A 13,265-nucleotide genomic window follows, 5' to 3' on the forward strand; every position below is an offset into this window, starting at 1 on the left:
CTCACCTAAATATATCCTACGGACATCCAATATCCGCTCAGGCGAAAGTCTAAAAAAAACATCCGCATTTGTTTTACCCATGAAACCGAACAGCTTCCACACCGATATATGTCCGTTGGTCGTATACTAAAAATACCCTCCATGGTTTGCTATCGTTCGGTTTGGATTGTTGAAGGGGTTTATTTTGTTCTATACCTGGTACCAAGGTACCCCTGCTATGTTTCTCTACTAAGTTAATTTCTTCGTTTCTTCCATTCCAGGATACACATTCTATCACTTCACCCACCGTTCCTAGCTGTTTGACACAAAAGCTCAGCCGCTAGTCCACATCAGTGAAGATCCCCCGAGGACAGTAGTGTCATTTCATACGTCGTCGTCGTATTCTTCCAGTCGGCTGAGTGTGACAACGGACGCGGCACGGCGGGGATTATATTTCCATATCACTTTGGAATATTATTGCCCCAGCCGATGTTTGCACAATCAGTGACAGCTTCTGCCTGAGCAAACATATTCGGAAGGCTTTTACCATCTCTGCCTGCCATTTACGACGATACGGTGCTGTCGACGCTGCGCTAGAGCGAACACACGGAAATCGTCTGCCAAGTGGAAGAAATCAGATTTCATCGAATAAGCACCGTTGACGCACCGATATCCAGTGCAGGTGGGTGGATGATGGGAAAGTTGTTGGTGTATGCAGAGTAGGGTGTCTTTAAGGAATCCATAAAAATGTTGGACAATCATGAAGCTTCATTCAGAAAATAATACATGCGCTGAGAATTTAAGGCATTCGATAAGCTGAAAAAGATTGACAAGTAATTTAGTGGCTTTCAGAAAATCAATTCTTCATTCAGAAAAAATACATGCGCTGAGAATTTAAGGCATTCGATTCGCGAAGTCGAAGCAAATTCTGTTCTTCCCTCCTATGGAAAACCCCATTGCTATCTGTCAGAGTTTGAGTGAAACATGGCCGCCATCTCCTCCTCTCAGTTGCTCTACTGTAAAAACCTGTAAAGAACTGTTATTGGTTGAGTGAAGAATTTTGCTTCGTATTTGCGAATTAGCTGAAGAAGATTGACAAGTAATTTAGTGGCTTCATTAGATTCATAAAATTAATTTATTACAATGTTTTGAAAAATCGATGTACATCTGCACAGTATGTAAAATATTCAGTTGGAAAATTGTATTGGAAGTAACAGCTTTCCTTGGATGGGTTCGAATTTACGACCCTCAGTATGGTGATTTAACGAACTGAGCTACGAAGGACCTCCATCGGGTTTCGTAACTTGGCGGCTATTGAACGAGCTGTAAATAAATTTTGCTAATTTAAAAGTAAACAATAAAATTGTAAAAAGAACATAAGATAGCCACAATAATAATAGCCACACTGGAATGCTTTTTGGATATCTTTCATTCTAAGATTGAGTACCATGTTTTTCCAACATTGAGTAAGTTTGGCACACCCTAATGCAGAAGCAATTGCAGATTCCGAGGAAATAGAAACGAGAACTGGTACAAGTGCTGAAGTGAAAAAAGGATGCCCCAAATGGTGGCCAACTTTTCCTCGTCGGCGGGGAAAGTATGTAAAATTGAATTCGGAAAATGTTTGCTTTTCGTCACACTGCTAACGAGTGTTTGCTTCCGAGCGATTCGCACCGACGATGCATCCTCCTCGGACCCCCAGCATTCGGCGCCAACAACTGAAGCCGGTAAGTTTTTGTTTATATTGTCCCCCTATATGTTGTTAGCCATGTGCCCATCTGTGTGTAGTTATTTCGGGTGTCGGTTTGACCACGCTGATGAATTCGAGTCCTTTTTCTCGGAAATAAATTTCAACATGGGTGACACTTTTTTGGATGTGGAACCAACCCGGATTTGCATCAGTTGTTCTTGTTGAAGGATTAGAACAACGTGCTGTTCGAAACGAGTGTTTGGTAGTTCTGCAAATTTTCATCACAGTCATTTTGTTTTTCAGATTTCTGACCTCGCTTCAAAGTTTTTCGACATTTTTCGTTACGTTTTTATTTGAAAGCTTCATGTATTAATTACTGTAGAACCGCTTTTTGCGCATAAAACGGGATAGCATAAAACGAAGTAAAACGCAGTTTATGCCGATTGCCATGAAGCGCACTTTATGCCGATTGCCATGAAAGCTTTCGAGCCTTTTGAAAGGAGGCTTCCGAGCCTTTTGAAAAAAAGCTTCCGAGTCTCTTGATAGGAGGCTTCCGAGCCTCTTGATAGGAGGCTTCCTAGCCTCTTGAAAGGAGGTTTACGAGACTCTTGGAAGGAGGCTCTCGAGCTTATTGAAAGGAGCGTTATCGAGCTTCTTGAAATGAGGTCTTCGAACCTCTTGAAAGGAGGTTTCCGAGCTTCTTGAAAGGAGGCTTCCGAGCCTTTTGGAAGGTGGCTTCCGAGCCTCTTGAGAGGAGGCTTCCGAGCCTCTTGAAAGGTGGCTTCCGAGCCTCTTGAAAGGAGGTTTCAAAACCTATTGAAAGGAGGCTTCTGAGCCTTTTGATAGGAGGCTTCCGAGCCTCTTGATAGGAGGCTTCCAAGCCTCTTCAAAGGAGGTTTTCGAGCCTCTTGAAAGGAGGTTTTCGAGCCTCTTGAAAGGAGGCTTCCGAGCCTTTTGGAAGGTGGCTTCCGAGCCTCTTGAGAGGAGGCTTCCGAGCCTTTTGAAAGGTGGCTTCCAAGCCTCTTGAAAGGAGGTTTCCAAATCTATTGAAAGGAGGCTTCCGAGCCTTTTGATAGGATGCTTCTGAGCCTCTTGATAGGAGGCTTCCGAGCCTTTTGATGGGAGGCTTCCGAGCCTCTTGATAGGAGGCTTCAGAGCCTCTTCAAAGGAGGTTTTCGAGCCTCTTGAAAGGAGGATTTCGAGCCTCTTGAAAGGAGGTTTTCGAGCCTCTTGAAAGGAAGTTTCCGAGCTCATTGAAAGGAGGTTTTCGAGCCTCTTGAAAGGAGGTTTCCGAGCTTCTTGAAAGGAGGCTTCCAAGCCATTTGGAAGGAGGCTCCCCAGCCTTTTGAAAGGAGGTTTCCGAGCCTCTTGAAAGGAAGCTTCCGAGCCTCTTGAAAGGAGGCTTCCGAGCCTCTTGATAGGAGGTTTCCGAGCCTCTTAAAAGGAGGCTTCCGAGCCTCTTGAAAGGAGGCTTCCGAGCCTCTTGAAAGTAGGCTTCTGAGCCTCTTGATAGGAAACTTCCGAGGCTCTTGAAAGGAGGTTTTCGAGCATCTTGAAAGGAGGATTTCGAGCCTCTTGAAAGGAGACTTCCGAGCCTTTTGAAGGAAGGTTTCCGAGCCTCTTGAAAGAAGGCCTCCGGGACTCTTGAAAAGAGGCTTCTAAGCCTTTTGAAAGGAGGCTTCCGAGCCTCTTGAAAGGAGGCTTCCGAACCTATTGATAGCTTCCTTCCGAGCCTATTAAAAGGAGGCTTCTGAGCCTTTTGAAAGGAGGCTTCCGAATTTTTTGAAAGGAGGCTTCTGAGACTTTTGAAAGGAGGCTTCTGAGACTTTTGAATGGAGGCTTCCGAGCTGGAGAAGGCTTCTAAGCCTTTTGAAAGAAAGCTTCAAAACCTTTTGAAAGGAAGCTTCCGAGCCTGTTGAAAGGAGGCTTCTGAGCCTCTTGAAGAAAGCTTTCGGGCCTCGTGAAAGTAGGCTTACGAGGCTTTTGGAAAGAGGCTTAAGAAGCCTCTTGAAAGGAGGCTTCCTAGCCATTTGAAAAAAGGCTTTCGAGCCTTTTGAAAGGAGGCTTCCGAACCTCGAGCTTCTGAACCTCCGAGTCTCTTGAAAGGAGGCTTTCGAGCCTCAAGAAAGGAGGCTTCCGAGCCTCTTGAACGGAGGCTTCCGAAACTCGAGCATCTTAAGGTGAATCGCGTTGGAGTCCAATTAAAATTCTACATAGCGCTTTGAAGGGCACATAACTCGAAAAGTAAACGACAGACATAAACGGAAAGTAGTTTTTCACCTTTGCTCACTTGCAGCATACACGAAAAAATGGTTTCCAGATGTGCTAACCGCCTAAATATTCACATTTGTGCGAGCAAAAACGCGAGGTGAGGGATAGCACGGCCATTGTGGCTGCCATTTTTGGACGCCGCCGTAACTCACCTTAAAAGAAGGCTTCCGAGCCTCTTGAAAGGAGGCTTCCGAGGCTCTTGAAAGAAGGCCTCCGGGACTCTTGAAAGGAGGCTTCTAAGCCTTTTGAAAGGAGACTTCTAAGCCTTTTGAAAGGAGACTTCCGAGCCTTTTGAAAGGAGGCTTTCGAGCCTATTGATAGGAAGCTTCCGAGCCTATTGAAATGAGGTTTCCGAGCATTATGAAAGGAGGCTTCCGAGCTTTTTGAAAGGATGCTTCTGAGACTTTTGAATGGAGGCTTCCGAGCCGGAAAAGGCTTCTAAGCCTTTTGAAAGGAGGCTTCAAAGCCTTTTGAAAGGAAGCTTCCGAGCTTCTTGAAAGGAGACTTCTTAGCCTATTGTAGGAAGCTTTCGGGCCTCGTGAAAGTAGGTTTCCGAGCCTTTTGAAAGGAGGCTTCCGAGCCCCTTGAAAGTAGGCTTCCGAAGCTCTTGAAAGTAGACTTCCGAGGCTCTTGAAAGAGGGCTTTCGAGCCTCTTGAAAGGAGGCTTCTAAGCCTTTTGGTAGTAGGCTTCGGAGCCTTTTGAAAGGAGGCTTCTGAGACGTTTGATTTGAGGCTTCCGAGTTTTTGGAAAGGAGGCTATCGAGCCTTTTGAAAGGAGGCTTCGAAGCCTCTTGAAAGAGGGCTTCCGAGCCTTTTGATAGGAGGCTTCCGAGTCTTTTTAAAAAGGGTTACGGTAAGGTGATGGTTTTTCGTGCCTGCTATTCAACATCGCTTTGGAGGGTACGAAGTGCAGTGATTAACACGGGTCCACGAAATCCGTTGATCTATTTTGTTTCGCCTAAGACATTGATATTATGGAAATGGTGAAGAAAGAAGCTAAAACGTTCGGATTAGTGATCAAAACGTTGACGAAGTACATGATTGGAAGAGGTTCAAGAGAGGCCACCCACCACGAGTTAATCAAAGGAACCTTTTTTTGTCTTATTCTTCTTATTCTTCTTCTACTTCATCTACTTCTTCTTCTCATTAATGCCAACATCCTCCACTTTGTCATTGCCGCATCGCAGCAAGCACTTCTACAGTAATTAACAGCGAGGTTTCTAAGCCATTTATGCATTCGTCTATCATGATGACGCTAACACAATGATCCTTTGATTCCCAGGAAGTCAAGACCATTTTCAACCCGGATTTTTTTAGATCTAACCGGGAATCGAACCCAGCCAATAATTTCAGCATGGTTTTGCTTTTGAGCCCGACTAATGGTGGACTCTAAAAGAAACCCAAAATTGAGTAATCTTGTGGATCCGTTTGAAAGACTTTGTACACAAAGTTTGAGAAGCCATACTGTTAGCCATCTACCACTACTTTGTGTCGGTACAAATATACCTACTTAGTTTGGAGGATTAAAATTTCATGGATTTTGTAAAGTATTCTTTGATATTTGAGTAGGTACTAAAAACAAATTGAAACATCTAAGTTTATGTCTTAATAAAAGTTTTGCTTGTTCGTTGTTCATAGTTCCTGTTCCAAGATGTTGGTCAACCGATGCTTAATTATTGTTATACGTATGAAGTTCGGATTTGCTATTAATCAATCAGCTTGTTGGATCTTGTTTAGCCTTATGTACTTAATTGAGTACACACACATGTTGCCAGCTACCACAAAACAAACCACAAAGTCCTTATGTCAGTAAAAGCAAATATCAATCAAGGCATGAGGAAATTTCCTTCCAGTAAATCCCATCCCGTAGATAGAATCGGCCGTCTTTCATACAAGGCGAAACCCATTATTCATCCAGGTTGTAAATCTAATTACTTTCAAGCATTATTGGATGTGAAAGACAACAAGTTTATGCTCGAGTTCGCTCTCCTCCATACCGTAGCTGAGAAAACGCCGGCTCCATCTGGTTGATATGCAGATTCTGTTTGAGCCAGATGAGTACTCAGAATTCATTACAAAAGCGCATAGTTGAACTATTACGAAGCTTGTGTATCCTGACTCGGCTAAATGGAATAACCCATCCATTTATCCACTCATCCATCCGTTCATCCATCTATCGGTTATGGTGGTTTGCGCCCAATCTTGGCGGCCGTCTTGGTGTTCTTACGAGCGAAAGAAAATCATATCTTGAAGAATATGACGAAGCAACTCGATTGCAATCTATATCCCACTTTCCACATCAATATTGTCCGTGTGTGGAGCGTACAGAAGTGTTTCCCGAGATAGATTAGATAGCTGCTACATTGGGTTATTTCCAACCCCAATTACCTTCAACTCCGCTCGTTCTGTTGACTGTTAGAACCGCAGGGAGCCTGAAATAGAAAATTGATTCAATTTTATCCATAACTGCAGACGAGATGAAATGTGGCAAGGCATGCCATAGAAGTAGAAGGGGGGGCAGGTCACGTGCAAATGTGTGTCACCACCTCCGATGTTGAAGGAGCGAACGCGAGTGTATGTTCTTGCGAATCCTTGTGTGATACCAGAGATAGTGGAGGAAGGAGAAAGTTGATTTATTTATTTTTACGGGTCGCCGCACCAGTCACGCTGTATCAAATTGTTGTACATCTGGATAGTTATACCGTTGAGTTGCGAAGGAGAAGCTTTCAAATTGTGTAGACAGTGGTGTTATAGATATTCCGCTGTGAGGGTGGGCGTTTTAATAGAGTAAAAGGATTTTTTTTGTGATATTTAAAACCATGCATTACCATTATATGCAAAATTGCTGCTTACATTTTGACGGCGGAAGGTTACGCTGAGATAGTGGCATATTTACTCATTTTATCGGAATTTTAAAAATTTTACCGATAGTGCGTATTGTTATTTATTATTATTTGATGTTCGGAGGTGCTTTCACTCGTGAATAATAGCGTTGTCAATTTTATTTCATCGCCGATGTTTCGATCCAGGGTGGAATCTTTGTAAGGGTCTGCTGTTTTATTTTAATATTAATCTTAACAAACATAAACTGTTTCCTTTTTTACAAACTTACTTGATGGCAGTCAATTTGTTAATCACCGCTATATTCATACGGAGTACAATTTCCACCAATTAATTGACAAAAGCCTTACAAATAATGCGGTAACTAACAAATTGACTAACATTGAGTCTAGCGCGAACGTTTTATTATCTTAGTCGATTCTTTGGCTTATTTTAGTTCATCTTTCCCGAAGAGCCCATATTTTTTGAAGCCTCTAATTATTTTAAAAATCTAAAACAAAGACCGAAAAAGTGCTGCACGTGTGAACTGGCCTAAAAAACTCGATGTTAGGCTAATCTTTAAAAAAATACGGGAATGGTCAATTACCCAGTGTGTAAGAGCTGAGCCGCGTAGGGCTGAAATCCTCTCAAATAAAGACAAAAAAATACCCAGTGCTACACTCTAGCCAGTACCATACCGTCGTGTTTAAATAACTCCCCTGGTAGTTGGTCAACCCCAGAGGCTTTCTAGCCGGTTAATCTCCTCCTGGATTTTCTGGATATCCGAAGCTGAAATTGTATGTCCTGTACGCGTGCTCCCAGCTTCGTCTTCATATCTCCATCGTTGTCTGCCACATCATCATTCAGGTGCTCTTTCGTAGTGTTGCTACCATGCCATGGAGGCTCATGTTTTTGTCCTTACACTTGATATGTTGTGGCACGTAGCCGATTCAAATTCTCATAGAACTTTCGTGTAGTATTAGCGCGGTACACAGTCTCACAGTCCCGATGCACCTGCTGGCACTTTTTCCTCCGGAAATCGAGTTTTGTCTGTTTAGTGCCCGTTTGTATCGTGCCTAGTTCGCCCTCGTACGATGCAGCAAAAATCTCGCCCATGCTGCATTATTCTACTCCACTAACTGCTCACATTAATCGTGATACCAGTCATTTCTCTGATCTAGGGTCACCGTGCTAATTCAATGGTTGATACCAATGGCGGACCGAATATCTCTCTAGCCATTTTCAAGGGAAACTGCTTTGCTGCTTATCCATTCGAAGTGTCACTTCCAGCTGCTGCGCATAGTCTTGGACTAATCTACCGTCTTGTGGCCGCCCAAGGTTTAGGCGCGGCGATCGACTTCGATGTGTGTTATACATTGCCGAGAGCTTTGTTGATTGGAAACCAACAGAATGTCCGGACTGAATTAGAAAGCAGATTTTTTACGTAAATTACGTCTAAGGGAAAGGCTCGGATACAGGGTGTAAAATGAAAATTTGAAAATTAGTAAATCGATGAAGACGTCAATAGGCTTTTGCAGCAAGCACTCGCCAACGGCCACTTTCTTCGGAATGTAATGGTTGGCCTATTTCCAATAATATTTCTAATCACTATCAGCAACTTCTCAATAGTTTGAATGCTGCTTCCCGACCACCCAGTTCTGTGGACACCACCGATGCGAAAAATTTCATGAGTGCTGCTATCGGCCCAACCGCCGATGATTGGCCACTCCACCATCGATGATCGTCTCTGACGTTATGGATGCCACTACTAGAGATGTCGTAAAATCCCGATTAATCGATTAGTTACTAATCGATTACTCTTGATTCTTGTCGATTATTGAATCGATTAATCATTGTATAGTAATCGATTCAAAATTAATCGATTATCACAACGATGAATCGATTAATCGAAATAATCAATTAATTTTCGACATCCTTATGATGTCGTAAAATTCTGATTAATCGATTAGTAACTAATCGATTACTCACGATTCCTCTCGATTATTGAATCGATTAATCGTTGGGTAATAATCGATTCAAAAGTAATCGATTAATTTGCGACATCTCTAGCCACTACCCACTATCGCCACACCGAATTTTCTGTAGCAACCGCGCTGTCAACCACCGTCCAGAAAATTCCACTTGAATCAAGTGACTTGATGCCGCTGCGAGCGCAACCGACGCCATCGCCACACCGTAGAAACAGCGAAATCTCGTTCAAAATGACACACCCGTGAGTTAGCAGCTTTCTTGCATCTAAAAAAGTAACACCATTAGCCCCACCCCTTCGTTAAACGATATGGTAGCATATTTTGATTATGCGTTTTCACATTTACTGTTAAGGCGAAGCTAACCCGTCCACCGCTTCATGTTCTCTGTGCATAAAAAGAGCCATGTTTCGCGCGCGTGTCATTTTCGTTCGAGATTCCAAGGAGGTCGGTCGACAGCGTCCGGTAGCGGTTCCATCCGCGGGAGGTAACTGCGACCACTACTGGCGGCGCCAGAGCTCTGGTAATGGTAGGGCACCACCATTTTTGGCGTAATTGGTTCATTTATAATTTGGCGTCAGTAGTAAGAACTACAGTTGGAGGCATCAATCAATCAAGCGATAAATCATTTAAAAAACCCAGATTAATCCACCTAACGGTGATGGCGCCTTTCTCGCGCAAAAAGGTAATACATGTAGCCTTTATGCTTACACCTCGATGATGTACAAGAAAGGCAAAACAGTTACACCGTCTAATGTTATGATAGAAAATTTACACTAGTAGACGACAGATGGCGCTGCCAAAAGTTTCTCGAATTTCCTATGTTCGAATTTTGACTTTCGGACAATTTCATAGTACTATGAAACTGAACGAAGAGCATACTTACGCCTAAATGCGTGCAACATGAGCATCTTTATAGTGCGATGAAACTCTTAATGGGAAGCCACGGATAAAATATTCATAGATGCAAAGCATTTTTCATAACACATTATTGTTCTATGTAACTATGTCTCATCACTATTTTAATATTATCTCTTTTTGCAATTTGCAATTATTATGAAATTCAATAGTGATCAACAGCGGTTTAGTCTCTGTCGGATGCAACTTGTTGCAAGAAAATCGGTTAAGAGTTTCTATGTGAAAATTTGGCTAATGTTTTTTATGGCATTTTGTGCACACACACACGCACACACATACACACACACACACACGCACACACGGACAGACAGACATTTGTTCAGCTCATCGAGCTGAGTCGAATGGTATATAACACTATGGGTCCCCGGGACTTCTATCAAAATTTCGAATTTGGAGTGAAATGATAGCCTTTCGGTACAACTTAGTTGTACGAGAAAGGCAAAAAACAGATTAATCCACCAAACGGGGATGGTGCCTTTCTCGTGCATCATAAAATGTATTAAAAAATCACATTAGAATGGTCAGAAAACCACTTTAGGGGTCTAGATCGCATTCTATCATTTTTTATATTTTTGCATTATTTAATATGCATTGACCCTATATTTGGATTTTTTTGTTGTTGTTCGAGAAAGGCAAAAATGTCAGGCAATTTCGAATATTACAAAATTTTTATTGCATTTTACCGTCTATGAAATGCAATGCAATCGTCTAATTTATTGAAAAGTTCTCTAGAAATTCTTTGGAATGTTCTTCCAAAAAACTTCCAATACAAAAATATCATCGGAAATTACATTCCTTCTGATATTTCTCCAGTAATTTCTGCGGTATTTCCAGCAAAAATCTTTTTTACAAATTTAGGACAAAATTTTAGGAACTTCCTTAGCAGTTTCCGAACGATTTGCTAACGGAACTCCTGAATTTCCGACATTAAATTTGTACTAGAATTATTTTGGACATTCCTTCAAGTATTTTTCGAGATTTACTCTAGGGATTTTTTTGAAAATCCTCTGGAAATTACTTCGGAAATAAATCCAGAAATTCCTTTGGAGATTCCTCAAGACTTTTTTTAAGCACTCATAAAAAATTTCAAAAAATATCTTCGGAAATTCCTTGACGAATTCTTTCAGATTTTTTTTCAGATGTTCTGTTAGAAATTCCTTTTAAATTGATTATATTGAAAATTTCTTCGGAAATACCTTAGAAACTTCCTCCGGGAAATCCTTCGTAAATTCTTTTAGTAAAACCATATTAAATTACTTCCAAAATTCCTGGCAGGCAATTTTGATGGAAGAATTTTTCCGAGAATTAAAAAAAGTGAAATAGGAAATATTAAAGGAATTTCCGGAAGGGTCTCTAAAGGAAATTTCAAATTGGAAAATCATTGAAAAAAATTCATGAAACTTATGAAAGAGCTTATAAAGTAATTTCCGAATGATCCTAAAAGAATTTCAGAAGTGATTCCCGAATAAAAATCTTGAAGGAATATCCGAAGTTCTCAAGGAATTTCTAATTAAGCTACCGGAGGAATGTTCAAAGGAATTTTAAAAAAAGTTCAAAAGAATATCTTGATGAAGTTTTGAAGAAATTTCGTAAGAACTCCAGCATTTTCTTGCTAGAGTTTCCGAAGGGATTTCTAAAGACTGGAAGAATTTATTTGAGAAATTTCTGGAATAATTGATGAAGCAATTTCTTTAACAAAAGTTCGAAGGATTTCCTAAACAAATTTCCGCAAACATTCCTAAAGCGATTTCCTAAAGAAATCCTTAGGAATTTTTGAAGGTATTTCTAAATTTATTTGCGGAGGATTTTTGAAGAAATGTTTAGAGGAGAGAGAAGAAATTCACGATGGAGGAACTCCTGAAGGAATTTTTAAAGGTGTGCCTGAATTAATGCCTGGGGGAGGATTTGTCGAATGAACTATTGAATAAATTCACGAAATATCGCCTGAATGCTTACTGAACAAATTTCCGATGTAACTTCTGAAGTAAATTCTCAAGGAATTCTCGAGAATATTCGTAGAAGTGCAATCCTGATATTTTTGATTTTTTGGCAAATCTTAATTCCAGTCATGTTTTTTGCCTTTCGCGTATACTAAGTATACGTAAAGGCTATAGGATCACTCCAAAACCGAACTTTTGATAGAAGGCTCGGAGACCCATAGTATTATAAATCAATCGACTCAGCTCGACGAATTGAGGTGATGTCTGTATGTGTTTTATTTTCTTCCTAAGCAATGGAGGGGGAATCTGCTCAACAGACATCCTGGGTTGTCCAGGAAGTGCGGGGTTAGGGACCACCTCCAACAGCAAACGAGGGAGGCAGGACTACATCCCAGACCCGCTAAACCGTTTCCATTGCCGCCAAGCCCATAGTCCCTTAGGTACAACCAGAAAGTAATGCTTCAAAGGGGGGCCAGTGCATAACGCACCACCCTCGAGGTTAGCTGCGTGTCCTTGCAGCATCGAACATCGTGACTCGCTTTTTTAGAAGAACACCATGGTATCGTGTCAGCGCATTGCCGGATTTCCAGGTGGCCTTACCAAGTCCTCGGAAGGTGGGAAGGGTCGACTTCGCGCCTGCTTTCACCTGCACGACTGGTATCAAGAATGATGATGCCGAGTGCACCCCAAATTGACCTCTCTGCGATAGGGTCTGTTCGCCAACACACAGAGCCGACGCGGTGCTTACGCCTACCCCAGCCTTGACGAGGACCCCTTTCCGTCCTCGGGCTCGAAACCCGCCCGGTTGACCGACGCCGCGAAAGCGACGATACCATGTTGTTCTTCGCGCGGCCACTTGTTCGATAAAAGGATCGAGTTCGACCACAGGGCACCGGTATGACCCATGAAGCCGACTCCGAACCCTTGGACCACCTCTTATTTGCGCCTGAACTAGCCATCCTTGAGTCCACGCGCCACCTTCTGTGTAGCTCCGAGACGATTTGGACGATAGCCAATAAAACGGCATTCCAGCCAACTTCATCTTTACACATCCTCCGAACTAGGTTGTCCGGGGTAGTGTCCATACCACATGTGGCAAGCATGTGGTCACGCATTGCGCGAAAACGTGGGCACACGAACAACACGTGTTCCGCCGTTTCCTCTAAACCTACGCACACCAAACACTCGGGTGAGGCAGAACAAGCCAGCTGCGTTACCTGCACTGTGAATTTGCAGCACGCTTAAACGCCGGGCACATCGAACCCCCCATGGGGTGCTTGCTGTTCACAGCTTTGCTGGAACAAATCAAACAATTGGGAGGGTTCGTGCAGCATTGTGCCTTATGTCCCTCCAATCCGCAGTGTCGACAGAGCTTGCTTCTGTCAGGGCCTTTGCAGTCCCATTGCTTGTGCCCCGGTTCCAGGCACTTGAAGCAAACTTCGGGTTGCTCGTATATGCCCACAGGGCACACCGACCATCCCACCTTGACGCTCCCTAACTTAACTACCTTGGAGGCATCCGCTGCAGATAGCCGAACCAATGCTACCTGTGTCCCTGCCGGACCTTTCCGTAGCCGAACTGCTGCGGTGGGCGTCTCCACTTCACACTGTCGCCGCAGTGCCGTGACGAGCTCTTTGACTTCGGTGATCTCGTCCAGGT

At 42.8% G+C, this 13,265-nt stretch overlaps 1 protein-coding gene across 8 annotated transcripts in view; it reads left to right on the forward strand.

Moving 5' to 3' along the window:
- The window catches only part of LOC134212872 (locomotion-related protein Hikaru genki), a 105,650-nt gene that overhangs the window by 73,919 nt on the left and 18,466 nt on the right, over positions 1–13,265 (forward strand). For 6 of the 8 annotated variants that reach the window (XR_009979363.1, XR_009979364.1, XM_062691127.1 and 3 more), the window contains exons 2-3: positions 261–661; positions 1,483–1,706. Coding sequence is in view for 6 of the 8 variants with exons in the window: in XM_062691127.1 (XP_062547111.1) it covers positions 1,535–1,706 (172 nt within the window). In the remaining 2 variants the exon portion in view is untranslated. The remainder of the gene's footprint in view (positions 1–260; positions 662–1,482; positions 1,707–13,265) is intronic. The other 2 variants (XM_062691128.1, XM_062691129.1) reach the window with 1 other exon arrangement.

The sequence above is a fragment of the Armigeres subalbatus genome, chromosome 2 (assembly GCF_024139115.2).
Source record: "Armigeres subalbatus isolate Guangzhou_Male chromosome 2, GZ_Asu_2, whole genome shotgun sequence".
Lineage (NCBI taxonomy): Eukaryota > Metazoa > Arthropoda > Insecta > Diptera > Culicidae > Armigeres > Armigeres subalbatus.